At 38.7% G+C, this 14004-nt stretch overlaps 1 protein-coding gene across 2 annotated transcripts in view; it reads right to left on the reverse strand.

Annotated features, from left to right (window-relative positions):
* FBXO15 (F-box protein 15) overlaps nt 1-14004 on the reverse strand; it is a 54281-nt gene that overhangs the window by 14757 nt on the left and 25520 nt on the right. Inside the window, exons 3-8 of one of the 2 annotated variants that reach the window (XM_007059926.4) lie at nt 13036-13140; nt 9549-9791; nt 8929-9138; nt 4837-4966; nt 3915-3997; nt 1122-1267 (exon numbers count right to left, since the gene is read on the reverse strand). In XM_007059926.4, the coding sequence (XP_007059988.2) occupies nt 1122-1267; nt 3915-3997; nt 4837-4966; nt 8929-9138; nt 9549-9791; nt 13036-13140 (917 nt within the window). The remainder of the gene's footprint in view (nt 1-1121; nt 1268-3914; nt 3998-4836; nt 4967-8928; nt 9139-9548; nt 9792-13035; nt 13141-14004) is intronic. The other variant, XM_027822387.3, reaches the window with a different exon arrangement.

The following is a 14004-nucleotide window of genomic DNA, read 5'->3' on the forward strand; positions in this document are numbered from 1 at the left end:
AATAACCCTAATAAATGAGTGTACCCCAAAGTAACGGGCAAATTTGGTAACAAAGCATCAGCATTAGCCATTTATTGGAAAAATAATATGAAACAGTAATAATTGCTTACCTCAGTTTTTAAAAAACAACTGTTCATAGGGTATAGATTTTGTTCTATATATATATATATATATATGATTTTTAAAATTTAAAAAAAGTTTCCTTACCTCCTACATCCAACATAAAAAGGAATGCATACTTTTCATCATGTAATTTGAGAGGGGCTTGCGGGGGAGGGTGGAAGGAAGGATGGGGGAGAAAAAAGGATTTTCTGGTTTTATTTGTTGACTGGGGAAATTGTTATCTGAATTTAATTATTTAATGCTGCCAGCTGGCAGCATTTACCTGTATGTTATTATTTAATGCTGCTGGGTGATTATTACTGTAAGTTTAATTATTATTAGGACACTCAGAGCTTCTGCAAGGGCATGCTTTATTGTTAAGCCTAAGCCTAAATAAATAAAGTAAATAAATGTTATTGTAAATTATTTACAAACACTTATGCAGTTTCTCACAACTTTGTATTGATTGCCATAACAATATGTATCTCAATCTAGAGAAGCAAACCAAACAATTATACTTTGTCTGAATCACAGTATGCTTATTAAGTTGCATTGTATCTGAACAATAAAGCTTTGTTAAAAATCACATCTAGTCAAAGCAAACTTAAGTAACTGAAGAAGAGCAATAAATTAAAAAAAAAACAACACATTGAAATCAAGTCTTGGTTATTACATTTGTTTAATATGTTATAAAATTAATTCTGTTTTTGGAAATGCTTTGTTTGTTACCAAGATGCTTTATCCTAATTTCAGCCTTGAAACGTAAAGAACAGTTTTATTTTTAATCCAGAAGCCTGTATTTTAAAAAAAAGCAACAGACATTATAATATCTAGACTGTCAATTTGCCAGCAGTAGCCATCAAAATAATTCCACAACAAAAATGCAAGAAAAAAAAAACTAGTTTATCCTAAAAGCCTATTCTATTTTCTCCCTTGAACAGAAAGAAGTTGAATACAAATGGGGGGAAATGAACCCAGAAACCATTTTTAAAGGAACATCTGAATTCCATTAACTCTACCTTTTCTGCAGAATAGATTGCGAAATGTACCACACATGTAAGTATGTCCTCCGCTGTGCATATCAATATGTAGTTGGTAGCCATGCAGTCCATATTCTGGGTCAACATCATCCAGTATAGGTTTATGAGGGGGGAGGATATATTGTCTTAAATAAAATCAAGAGAAATCGGGTGGGGAAAAAACAATTTAGCATGGCAAGAAATGCTGAGTGGTTTCAGCAGAGGAGGCATTTTAAAAAGATTCGAAAAAGGGCAAACACAATTAGCAGTCAAGGTGTTCTACTTTCCTACTAAAATTTCTGAATCTCTAAGTTTCACTACAGTTTACCATATTCATTACAAGGTTTATTAATGTGCTGTAAAGACTAGTCAAAGGCAGCTAACTAAATTTACCACTAAATACACCTAAAGTGTGTACATGTAAAATTTCAATAGATGGACTTGTCTGCATTATATATATGGGCAAATTAACTCTGAATCTAACATCCATCTGGCCACCTGCTTTTCTCTAACACAGTGGTTCTCAACATATTACACATTGTGGGCGCATATGAGTGGGCCGCCACCACCGGACCTCGGGGGCCAGCTGGCTGCCCCATCCCCCCACCCTCAGCCACGCGGCTGCCCCAGCTGCCCACTCCCCCAGTCCCCTGCCACGAGGCTGCCCCAGCCCCCAGAGCTTGCAGGACCGGGCAGCTGCCCCAGATCCTGGACCCTGCGGGGCAAGCCAGCTACCCTGGACCCTGGAACTGGTGGGGCCAGTCGGCTGCCCCGGACCCCAGAGTTCATGACCCTCTGGGGCCAGCAGGGAGCCCTGGACCCCGTTTGGGAGACCAACCCCCTCACACTAGGTGGTGGGGCAGCCTGGACCCCTCTCCCCAGGCAGCAGGGAACCTGGAACCTGGGGCACATCTGCGGTCTTTAGCACTGTCATAAATATAAAGGGAAGGGTAAACACCTTTAAAATCCCTCCTGGCCAGAGGAAAAACCCTTTCACCTGTAAAGGGTTAAGAAGCTAGGAAAACCTCGCTGGCACCTGACCAAAATGACCAATGAGGAGACAAGATACTTTCAAAAGCTGGAGAGGGGAGAAACAAAAGGTTCTCTCTGTCTGTGTGTGTGATGCTTTTGCCGGGGTCAGAACAGGAATGGAGTCTTAGAACTTAGTAAGTAATCTAGCTAGATACGCGTTAGATTCTGTTTTCTTTAAATGGCTGAGAAAATAAGCTGTGCTGAATGGAATGTAGATTCCTGTTTTTGTGTCTTTTTGTAACTTAAGGTTTTGCCTAGAGGGATTCTCTATGTTTTGAATCTGATTACCCTGTAAGGTATTTACCATCCTGATTTTACAGAGGTGATTCTTTTTACTGTTTCTTCTATTAAAATTCTTCTTTTAAGAACCTGATTGCTTTTTTCCTTGTTCTTGAGATCCAAGGGTTTGGGTCTGTGTTCACCTATGCAAATTGGTGAGGATTTTTATCAAGCCTTCCCCAGGAAAGGGGGTGTAGGGTTTGGGGAGGATTTTGGGGGGAAAGATGTTGCCAAGCGGGCTCTTTCTCAGTTATATCTCTGTTAGACGCTTGGTGGTGGCAGGGATAAAGTACAACGGCAAAAGGTAAAATAGTTTGTACCTTGGGGAAGTTTTAACGTAAGCTGGTAAAAATAAGCTTAGGGGATTTTCATGCAGGTCCCCCATCTGTACCCTAGAGTTCAGAGTGGGGAAGGAACCTTGACAAGCACACAGCTGACCTGGGCCGCAGCTGTGTTCTAATTGGCCCACATGCCGTGGGTTGAGAACCGCCGTTCTAACAGCAGGCAGGGAAATAGTCTTCCTGTGCCTGAACCCTAGTGGAAGGAGCAGAGTATTGAATCACTGGTGTGGAGTAACATTTTCAGAAGCACCTAAGTGACATAAGTCCCAATGAAGGTCAATGAGACAGGCTCTTAAGTCACTTACACTTAACAAACTAAGTCACTTAAACATATTGGAAATTTTTTCCCATATAAATGACTGTCCCAGTGGAGTGAAAATTATTAGATATTGCGTGTGTGAAATGAATCCCAATGAAGGGGGCTGGGAGGGGGGGAGAGAAAGACATCATATCTACGCCAGATAAAATGCTCCTTCAGCCTGGGAGGAAAGGGTATGAAGAAGAAGAAAAAAGAGCTGCTCAGGGAGGCTAGTTGACATAGTAATCACTGTAACCATTATTTTGACATGTGTGAAGAAAAACTCACACATGAATATATTGCATTAATATACAGTGTTATATATACACCTATTTAAAGGACACTGTCTACTAGAAATCTAATAACTTTTTCAATAAGATTTAAAAGTAGATTCAGGTTCTAAATTAAATCACCCTGCCACTTTTTGTGGATTTACAATGACATTTTCCTATTTTTTAAAATGTCCCTCTTCCCTGTGGGTCTGTCACACATCAGGAGAAAGTGACGAAAATAAACAAAAGAAAAAAAATACAGAAAAATTTCTAATTTCTTTCAGCTACAGTGAAAGGTTTCAGACACATGTGTAATTAAGTTTACAGGGTCTCTTTAATATATTACTTCACCACAGTACATTTTAGCATGGAAAACACAGGCCTATTCCACGCCATTTTGTAAACCAGTTATTGCAACTCCAGTGCACAACAGAGTTCTTATTCTTGGTTAGGGGGAACTACAATTGTTACTGAACTTTCTTGATCATCAATCAATTTTAATTTTCAAACTCAATGCTTTATTTAAAAGATCATCCCTAGCATCCACAGGCAAAGAGAAACCAGTACTTACATAGTGGCAGAGCCCAAAGTGCTTCTCTCAATAAGTTGATGATGATGAAGACTTGCCGTAACAAAAGCAATTCCATTTCCTTTCTGAAAAGTTAATTACAGTGAATACCTTTCTCACCTGAAAGTATTGTGCATTAAAGCCCACAGATAAATGCTTCTTCTTTTGCTGCTGCAAGATTACCACAACGCATTAGTACAATTTTAATAATAGTTATATGTGGGCCGCTAGTCACATAGAATGCTACCATAAACATTGTCCCAGCACAAGAACACATGAAGCACCACTGGATAGCTACCCATACAGGAAGATTCTCTGCAGTATCAGCAACAATTCATTAATCTTATTTTTCTACCTTATAATTAGCACTGTCACCTGAGGAGAGCACTCATAAAGGACTGTAAAGGGGTCTAAGGCAGCTCATGCCCTGTAACTGTGACAGTACAGTGAGAATAGATGGTGTTGTATGTAGCCTGGTGATCCAGTCTAAAGTCGGGGGAACCACAGAGTAGCACTCTGGGAGAATGCAGATCAGGGCCTGTCTCTTGGAAAGAGTGCCCACAGAAAGTCTGGAGGAGAGATCACAGGTGCAGCTTGCCCTTGAACTGTGATACTATGTCAATTTAAAAAATCCCTGGCACATCAAAAACTGGAAGAGGAAAATAAACCGTACAATGCACATATGAATGTTACACTGAAATAATTAGAAATCTATATTTTTAAAGCATAAATGAAGGTGTTGCAAAATAGTACAGGGGGCCTTGACTGTGGATTCCTATTAGGCTATGGAAGTCATTTGCATGCATCTTCTTTATCTGCATATATATGTCTGAACTTTACAAAAGAAAAAAAACGAAAGATGGAGGAAACTGTGCCTTCCAGGCTACCATAATGAATAACATACTGTAGCTGAATGTAGTCTTACCTTCCAGAGACCCACCAGGAGTCCTGGGTTCAGATGGAAAAGTTGCACAAGCATGTCAGAGCCAATCATTGTTGTCACTTTAGTGAGGTTAGTAAGGTTGAACTCAGCAATTAAGGAACGTCGCCGTGGTCTTTGAAGAGACATAGCAGAGTAAAGAAAGACACGAGTGTGCCAGTATTAATAGGAAAGTTCAGCCACTTTTCATTTTCTCCCTGGGCACTAAAACAAATTGTTCTGAAACCGTGCAGTATGACAAGCAGTAAAAAGTCTAACTAGCAGCTTACCAGCAGGACTGCAAAGCCTAGTGGGAAGAGAATCTCCAATAAGGATGTCTACCAAAATCTATCACAGGCTGGTATTACATATCCACTGTACAGTTCAACAAGAGGAACTGATATGCTCACTAAATTTCTTAAATGCCCATAGGGTTCTTTTATTAACAAATGTGTCATTATAAAGAAAATGTTTCCATAGCAAAGGGAATCATGAAATATTCATCAACATTAAGCAGGCAACTTAGGAAGGTAAAGCTTTCTCAGAACAAGTGAAATTTGAACCAAAAGGTCATTTACTATACAGTTGTATTTTTCAGGGTTTTTGTACCCTACCAATCTGGGATTAAAAATTGGTGTAGAATGTATATTTAATACCATTGACTGTTGCCTTGTTGGCTGTTTGCAGGAATGTCAGTAGTGGCTCTATAGTGTGTTCAATCCTTCCCATCAGAGAAGTTTCACAAGATATTGTTTGGCAATTGCTCACTCTCCACAAAGACCCTTGTAAAGATCCATAGTGTCACTCTTCCCATGCGTCTATGTTTTTGTGTGTGTGTGTGTGTGTGTGTATGTGTGTGTTTGTTTTAAAAAAAGGAGGATGCTATCAGCAGGCAATTGCAGCTGCAAACACATCCCAATCACATCAATATGTAATACTCAGGTGCAGTAATACTTGTAATACTCAGTTCTTCATTCCTAGAACTTCAAAAGTGTAATTTTTAGGTATAAGACTACATGTCCTTTTACTGAAATTCAGATTCTTTAGGCGCAATAACTCTCCCAGTGTGTGACCAAGAACAAGGATCTGGATGAAAATGAACAAGCAGCAACTCATCCAAATAACGAAGAAGAGATGCTTGTTGGCAAATGAGACATTTAGGAGGAACACGTAGTAGGAACAAAGAGTCTGTATTATCGATTGAGGAGAACTAGCTTCTGCTAAAATAGTTCACAGCTTCAGAATCCTGATTAGATCCAAAATGGTTCCTGGATTTCCTGATAGTAGCAGTATTACCTTTCTTCATCTACCAATACAGCAGTAGGTGAAGAAAGGTGAACCTTACAACAGTTACTCACACCTTTGCAACTTCCAGCTTGCCTACTGCCATGGTCCATTTACAGCTTCCTATGATGTCCAGGAAGCTAGGGAAGAAAAAATACTTCCCAGGCAGCCATTTTGAAATAATGTTTTAGTTTATCTTTTATGGGGTGCATGAGGACTGCTTCTATGTGTTTTTTCACACATGTTAACATTAGACGATTTTCAGAAGAAAACAGGTTTTTACGCATGTTAAATAAAGTTTAGTAAATACAGATTAGTCCCTTTTCCAGTAATTTACAAAAGAAAGTGGATTATTGCATAGTGAGAAAAAGGGGAAAAAAAGTTTTAAAACTGCAGGAAAGGAAAAGTACAGAACGTTTTAAAATGGCAAGAAAGGAAAAAAAAGAAAAAGAGAAAGGTTCAAAACAGCAGAAAGAGGTAAATAACACTTCCTTACTCACTTTCTCCACAACATTCATGATTTTATAGACCTCTATCATATCCCCTCTTAGCTGTCTCTTTTCTAAGATGAACAGTCAGAGTCTTTTTAGTCTCTCCTCATGTAGTAACTAATCATTTTTGTTGCCTTTCCCTTTACTTTTTTCCAATTCTAATATATCTTTCTTGACATGGGTCGACCAGAACTGCAATGCAGTATTTGAAGTGTGGGTGTACCATGGATTTATAAAGTGGCAATATGGTATATTCTGCCTTATTTTTTCTCCCTTTCCTAATGATTCCTAATATTCTGTTAGATTTTTTGACTGCAGCTGAGCATTGAGCAGATTTTTTCAGAGAACTATCCATGACTGCAAGGTGTCTTTCTTGAGTGTTAACAGCTAATTTAGACCCCATCATTTTGTATGTATAGTTGAGATTATGTTTTCTACTGTACATTACTTTCGATTTATCAACACTGAATTTCATCCTCCATTTTGTTGCCCAGTTTTGTGAGATCCTTTTATAACTCTTCACAGTCTGCTGGGATTTAACTATCTTGAGTAATTTTGTATTGTCTGCAAAGTTGGCCACCTCACTGTTTTCCCCTTTTTTCAGATCATTTATAAATATGTTGAACAGCACAGGTCCTAGCACAGATCTTTGGGATATACCACTATTTACCTCTCTCCACTATAAAAACTTACCATTTATTCCTACCTTTTGTTTCCTAACTTTTAATCAGTTGCTGATCCAAGAGGAGACCTTCCCTATTATCCCTTGACGGCTCAAGAGCCTTTGGTAAGGGAACTTGTCAAAGGCTTTCTGAAAATCCAAGTACATTATATCCACGGAATCACCCTTGTCCATATGCTTGTTGACCCCCTCAAAGAATTCTAATAGATTTATGAGGCATGATTTCCCTTTTCTAAGGTCACACTGATTCTTCCCCAGCATATCATATTCATCTGTGTGTACGGTAATTCTGTTCTTTACTACAGTTTCAAACAATTTGCTTAGTACTAAAGTTAGGGTTATTGGCCTGTAATTGCCAGGATTGCCTCTGGAGCCATTTTTAAAAAAATCCTAGGGAACTTGATGGTACGGACTGTCCTGTGAAAAAACAACAAATTTCACAATCACATGTACTTTTTCTTAAAAATCAGAAGTCTAATTCGTTGTGATTTGTTAACTGGAATACTTGTTAATATAGTTCCAGCCAAGGATTGGTAAGTTACCCAGGGAAACCAAAATAAGCCAACATTTTCCAATAAGAAGAAAAACACTTTACTTTTTATATGCATAAAGTCTTCTTTTAATCATAGCCAAACACCTCTCAATGGCTATGGCTAATAAACTAAAAGTGGAAGTTCCCAGGGCTACAAACATACCGCCTTCCCTAATAAACCAGATTGTGTAGGACAGGCTCAAAAAGTCTTCTTTCCAGACATAAGAACATTTACTTTCTAAACTATTTCAGTTAACAGATCACAAAGAGTTAGATCAGCAATTTTAAAAAATACATGAGGTTGTTGAGGGTAAAGAAAGTCAATGGGCATGTTACCAACAACATCAAAGAATTTAAATATATATATATAGATATATATAATTTTCTCTTCTCCACATACATCACTAACTCTTCCTAGACAACGACACTAGATCAACACGTTTGTGTTCCAGGTCTTATGCACTACCATACTGTTGTGTGCAATTTCACATCTCACACAAACATTTAAATTACTGACTAACACTCTGAAACCCTTCCACTTATACCAAAGAAATCCTATCATGGATGTTTTAAAGAATTTATTAAAATCTCCCTTTTATTCATTTAGGTTTTCTAAACATACACACATTTGTTTTAAACAAAAAAAATTCAGGTTAAAATATATTTTAAAAACATTTTCTTATTTGTGTAACAAATGTCTTAGATTAATATATATGATTAAATACAGGCAAAGAATTGTTCTCACTGGATTTTTAATTACAAGTTTTCCATGAGTCTGGATTTACCATTCTATCTTATTTATACCTATGCTTAGACTGTCAGTTTTCCAAGACAGGAAGTGTCTTTATTTTTCTGTATTGTACATGGCCAGTCACTATATCACACCTACTCAGTTCATAAAATAATGTAATAATAAATAAATAATATATAATTTTGTTAAATTCTCTATTCTCTCTGGAGACATGAAGAACAAGAAATAGATTTCCTAGGATAGGCTGTAGAAGGATTCAAAATAATTCACTGGTTGGGTCAGTTTTAGGTCAGGCAATTTCCACACAGACAATTCCAACAATATTTAATTGTATGAAAATACTTTAATTTAAACTCACCCATTCTTGGGGGGAACTTTACATTGGTCAAGAAGCAATGGTGTCACTCCACATAATTCCAGAGTTGACAAGGTGTCTAAACATGGCCAGTTTGTACCATACCAAAATACAGTAACAGATGTGTCATTAAAAGAGATGTCCACCTGCTCCATTACATGTTCCTTTCCATTTCTGTCCTTCAGTACAATCACCCAATTCAAACTACATGTTCTGTTATCGAGGAAGTAAAAACAATAAAAAAAGTTTTTAAAACAAACTCCCAGAAGTGATAAGAACAACGTATGCAACTTTAGAAATTCAGTCAGCAATGTCCCTGGGGATTCCTTGAAGAAGAGCATGTATCCTTCCTATTACTTTCAATGGAAATAACCAAAGTAATTTCTCTTGAAGTGTCTTCTTCCCTGCAAGCAAAACTTAAAGAAATGTCTTATTTCACTTTTATTTTCGTTAAGTTTTATCTTGTGACTAAATCACATTAATCAGCTCGTGATAGCATCTCCCCATCATGATCTGAATTCTCATCTCTATCTCCCCATATACAGATACCATATAAAACCACTACGCCAACATTCTGAATGTAGCCTGGGAGTAAACACACTTTATGACAAGACATTACTTACTTGATAGCCTCTTTGGTTTTAAGTGGAAGGCCAGTGTAAGGGTTTATAGGTTTCAGAAGCTGAATTATTCTAGTTTTGCCAGCTGCTATTTGTTTCATGATATATTCGTTCTTCCAATATCCCAATTCTCTGTCCTGAATCATAGCATGGCTTAGTAAGACAGCTGTTTTTTCAACAGAGTTAGTTTTCCAATTTGTTCTTTTAGGTGGAAAAAAACTGGAGTAAATTTTGAACCAGATCACACTGGAAAAAACATTCAAGAGACAAAGTGAATCCCATAAAGAGTTATTACCAGTGAGGGCACAGACCAGTAAAGAACAGACCCACCAGCATCAGAATTAAAATATACAGTTGCATGTGCATCTCAGGCATTATTGAGAATCTTATTAAGAAAAAAATATATTAACCAACTTTAAGAACAAGTTGGGTTTGTTTGATTTAGGTGGATAAAGGGAATACAAATCATTTCTAGAAAGTCCCAACATCTAGGTTTTGCCTCAATGGCTGTTGTCCTTCTGTATTCATAATTTCCCCTTCTTTTAGTTTGTTGTTAAACCCCATATTCTGTATTAGTGCAGATATGCTAGAATTTAGATTGCTGGGGGAACGACAAGTCACAAAATGAGAACCAAAGGGCATTTATACACATCTTGATATTTTTGTTGGATATAAAAAGTTTTACCTGACATCATACTACATCAGATACATCCTACTTGTTACTCATTACCTTCTCAATCAATTATCACTAAGATCTGTGGGACTGTCTGAACAAAAACTGAGGAAGGACATCATAATAATAACCAACAGGAAGATGCAAAAGTGCCATTTGTGCTGCATTCCCCCACCTGTCCTCAGCCAACTCAATGTCAGGGCAGCCACCTGGTACAAATTAGAAGGCTGCTTTAAATTGTGCTGGCTGTTAATGTCCCCGAGGCCTAATCCAGCAGCTAGGTCATACCAGGGATGTACTGAACATGCCCTTTTTGTCCCAAGCACATCCCTTGCACCATGGCCAGAAGAGGGTACCAGCAAAGCTGCTACAGTGGCTCCTTGCCACCCAAGAGTTGCCACTTTTCCACATCAAGAGTGTTTTATAAATGTTATCTAGTTAATCCCCACTATACCCCAGGGAGGTAGATAAGTATCACTTATGTATGGGAAAAATGAGACAGCAAGGTTAAAGGATTGCCCAATGCCTAAAAGAGTCTGTTTCAGGGCCAGAATAAGAACTCAGGACTTCCCAATCCCTAGTCTTGTAATGCAGCACTAGACAACATCTCTCTCTCTTTCTCATGCATTTTTGTATGCATTTAAAAAGCATCCTTCTTTCCTCATGTTCTAATTCTTTCCCTCTGGGGCTGTCCTTTCCTCATTAAAATATGTTAAAATCATACAAATTAGAGACGAGGGGAAGGGAAAGGGGGACAGTATGCAATAAATATGTTACCATTTATCCTCTGAATACAATTTTACAAATGATGAACAGGATGTGCTACCAAAATATCAACCACACAGTCCATAGTAATTATACCAGAGACACATTATGGTGTTTTATTTCACACTTAGAAATTAGCCTCACCACAGGATTTTCACATCCACTGGCCAGCCAAGTCTTCCTTACCAGTCCCTGCTTTTTCCCAGATGAAAACTATGTTAACCTGCTCTAGTATGTTTCTCTGGGTCTTTTGCCATAAAATATTCAGGGCTTAGATGGCTCCCAGGCTGACCTCTGCCCAAGAGAACAGTCAGTCTCTCTCATATCAGCCTGTTTCCCGTGCCCTCAGTGGTTAATGTAAGTCACTACACATCACTACCACCAAGCTCTCTCTTCTTATGAGTACATCATTCCTTTTGTACGGGATTCTCAGGGAAATTAACATTAGTCTGATGATCTAACTCATGTAAGATTTATGTGAAGCTTCCTCTCTTCAACTCTTTGAGCTGAGGCTGTGTAAAGCACACAGCCTGGGAGGCACAACTGGGGAGCTGCAGAGAGGCCCCCTGTAAGAGGTTGCAAAGATCATACCATCAACAGCCCAAGCTTTCAAGATCTCCTCCTCTTCCCTCCCACTCCTAGATTCTGATTTGAAAAAGGAATTCAGGATGGAGAAGTTAGATTTCAGACAAAATCCCAGAAGCAGGACAGAGAGCTGAAAATGTTTAGCACTGGAGGCTGAGATAGGAAAGGAGACCTTGTTCTCAGAAAGGTCCAAACCATCCCTGAGGCGTCTAGTATAGCATTTACCAACTAGGAGGAAGGCATGCACCAGACTAAGCTATTGCAATCTCTCCCACTGGCAGTAGTTGCAGTCATTCATGGTGTGAGCAGAAGAAAGTAGCTGGGAAAAGGCAAAGGAATTATTACAAGCCACAAGCTCCCTAAACCACGGGTGCCCCCTTGCATTTATGTGGCCTGTGTGATATAATCACATTTTAAAATGAAATGAAATCTGAGGTTATTTATTTCTAGCCCTCATGGTTGCAAAGTAAATCTACCATATGTGAACCAAATGCAATCAATGCAGTGAATGTCAGCAGATGAAAGCAGTCATTTTGGACCGTAACTCAGAGGTGTGGAGTTCCCTGACTCCTTAATCTTACTGGAGTGTCTGCTCCAAAGCCCAGTGATGACACTTCAATGACAACAGTAACAATTTCAGTGCATATCATTTTAGCAGATGGGGTAGGAAATGGAGTGGGAGAAATTGGAGAAATAGTAGTGGGTCTACAGGGAAGCATATTTTCTCCCTACGTGACGCTAAATACAACAACAAGGTACTGAAAAAATGATACCTAAACATTTTAATTACTACATACAGGTTGGCCTCTCCATTTGATCCATCTTCAAAGCTCCCAGTGACATCAGTGGGAGATCACTATGAATTGAGTCTTAAATTTATACTCTGACCCATGGACCATAATTAAACATGGAATTTAGCCCTTTCAACTGATACCCCTGCGATAAACCTTCTTCTATTTGCTTTTTCCTCCTGTTTTGATCAAAAATAAATTCATTGCACTGTGGCAAATGGAAGCAGCTGAAACCACCACCAGAACTGCCTGGCTACTTAAACCCCCTGCAACAAAGCAGGAAAAAACTGGAATGAAAAAGAAAGAACCTGAAAGGAAGGTGTTAAAATCCCTGCCTGCGAGGAGGGAGCCCGGCATCCTGTGCTGGTTTATCTAAATCAGAAAAAAAAGTATAAATGGATCTTATGAAGCAATAAATGCAAACGGGTAAGTTTTCAAAGCAGCGTGCTTGGTTTTAGCCACGTAAGTCCCATTAACTTTAATGGAACTCACACAGCTAAAACTGCATGCAATATATGGAAAATTTACCATACAGATTGCAATACAACAGAAAAATAGCTGCTGGGTACTTACATCAATTCCCTGGCATCAATGAAACTAAATTAAAAAGTCTCATATAACCCAGGTTAACTTGACTGCTGTGAGATTGAGATTACTATGTTTCCCCCCTTCTTACTTGTCACTGGCCAGATGATAGAAGCGTTTATTCACACAACCGATACACAACAGGGATACAGCATCCAAATAAGAAACTATCTTCAGGAGTATCTCTGATGGCATACTGAAAACAAAAAGAAAGGGAAAATATTACTGGACTTATGTGCAAAACAGAGTTGACAGGTGGCTAAAACCTTTAACCCCTCAGCACAAGAAAGTGATCACGAGAGAGAGAAGCCACCACTTCATAAATCCACATGTCAAACCTGTCTTTGTAAAATGTTAACCTGCAGCCCTATCAGTTTTGATTTGTTGCTTTGATCTAAAGCCTTTGCTTACTGCACTTCACAACAGCCTATTGAAGTGGCACAAGATGTTAACTGCATGCTTACTTCTTCATGCATTCATGTTACTTTTTTTTGAGCTTTAAGCCAATTTAGTTTTGAAAAGTAACAGAGAATTCATTCAAATTATGTGAAATTATTCTGTTCACCCCTCCCCTGAGGTTCACAGTCTTTTTTCATATCATGGCTCCACGTTCAGTCACTCATCACTAATACCTCTCAAATGTATCCCAGAATCTTGTGTGTTCACTATCACTTTTCAAATGTGGTGTCAGATCCCAAGATACTTTATCAACAGTGCCGACTCCAAACCAAACTTTGGTGGGATGCTATACCTCTCCTCAGCTCCACGTGTACTCATAAAAGGTCTAATCTAACTGCCATTAAAGTCAATGGAAAGACTACTGCTAACTTCAGTAGGACTTGCAGGCATCCTCAGAGCACTTCCAAATGCAAAATTTGTCTTCCACTGTGGCTGTCAGGCTGTTCAGTGAAGTGCAGGTGCCTTCCCTGAAATCCCATTGCTGCTGTTGCTTTGCAATCACCTGCTGGAATGTGCAAACCACAGCCTGGGGCATGAATCCTTTGTCTAGACTCTAGGGGTTGGAAGCCACAGGCCATTAGATTAACATTTGCGTATGGTA

Source organism: Chelonia mydas, chromosome 2 (assembly GCF_015237465.2).
Source record: "Chelonia mydas isolate rCheMyd1 chromosome 2, rCheMyd1.pri.v2, whole genome shotgun sequence".
In the NCBI taxonomy this organism is placed as follows: domain Eukaryota; kingdom Metazoa; phylum Chordata; order Testudines; family Cheloniidae; genus Chelonia; species Chelonia mydas.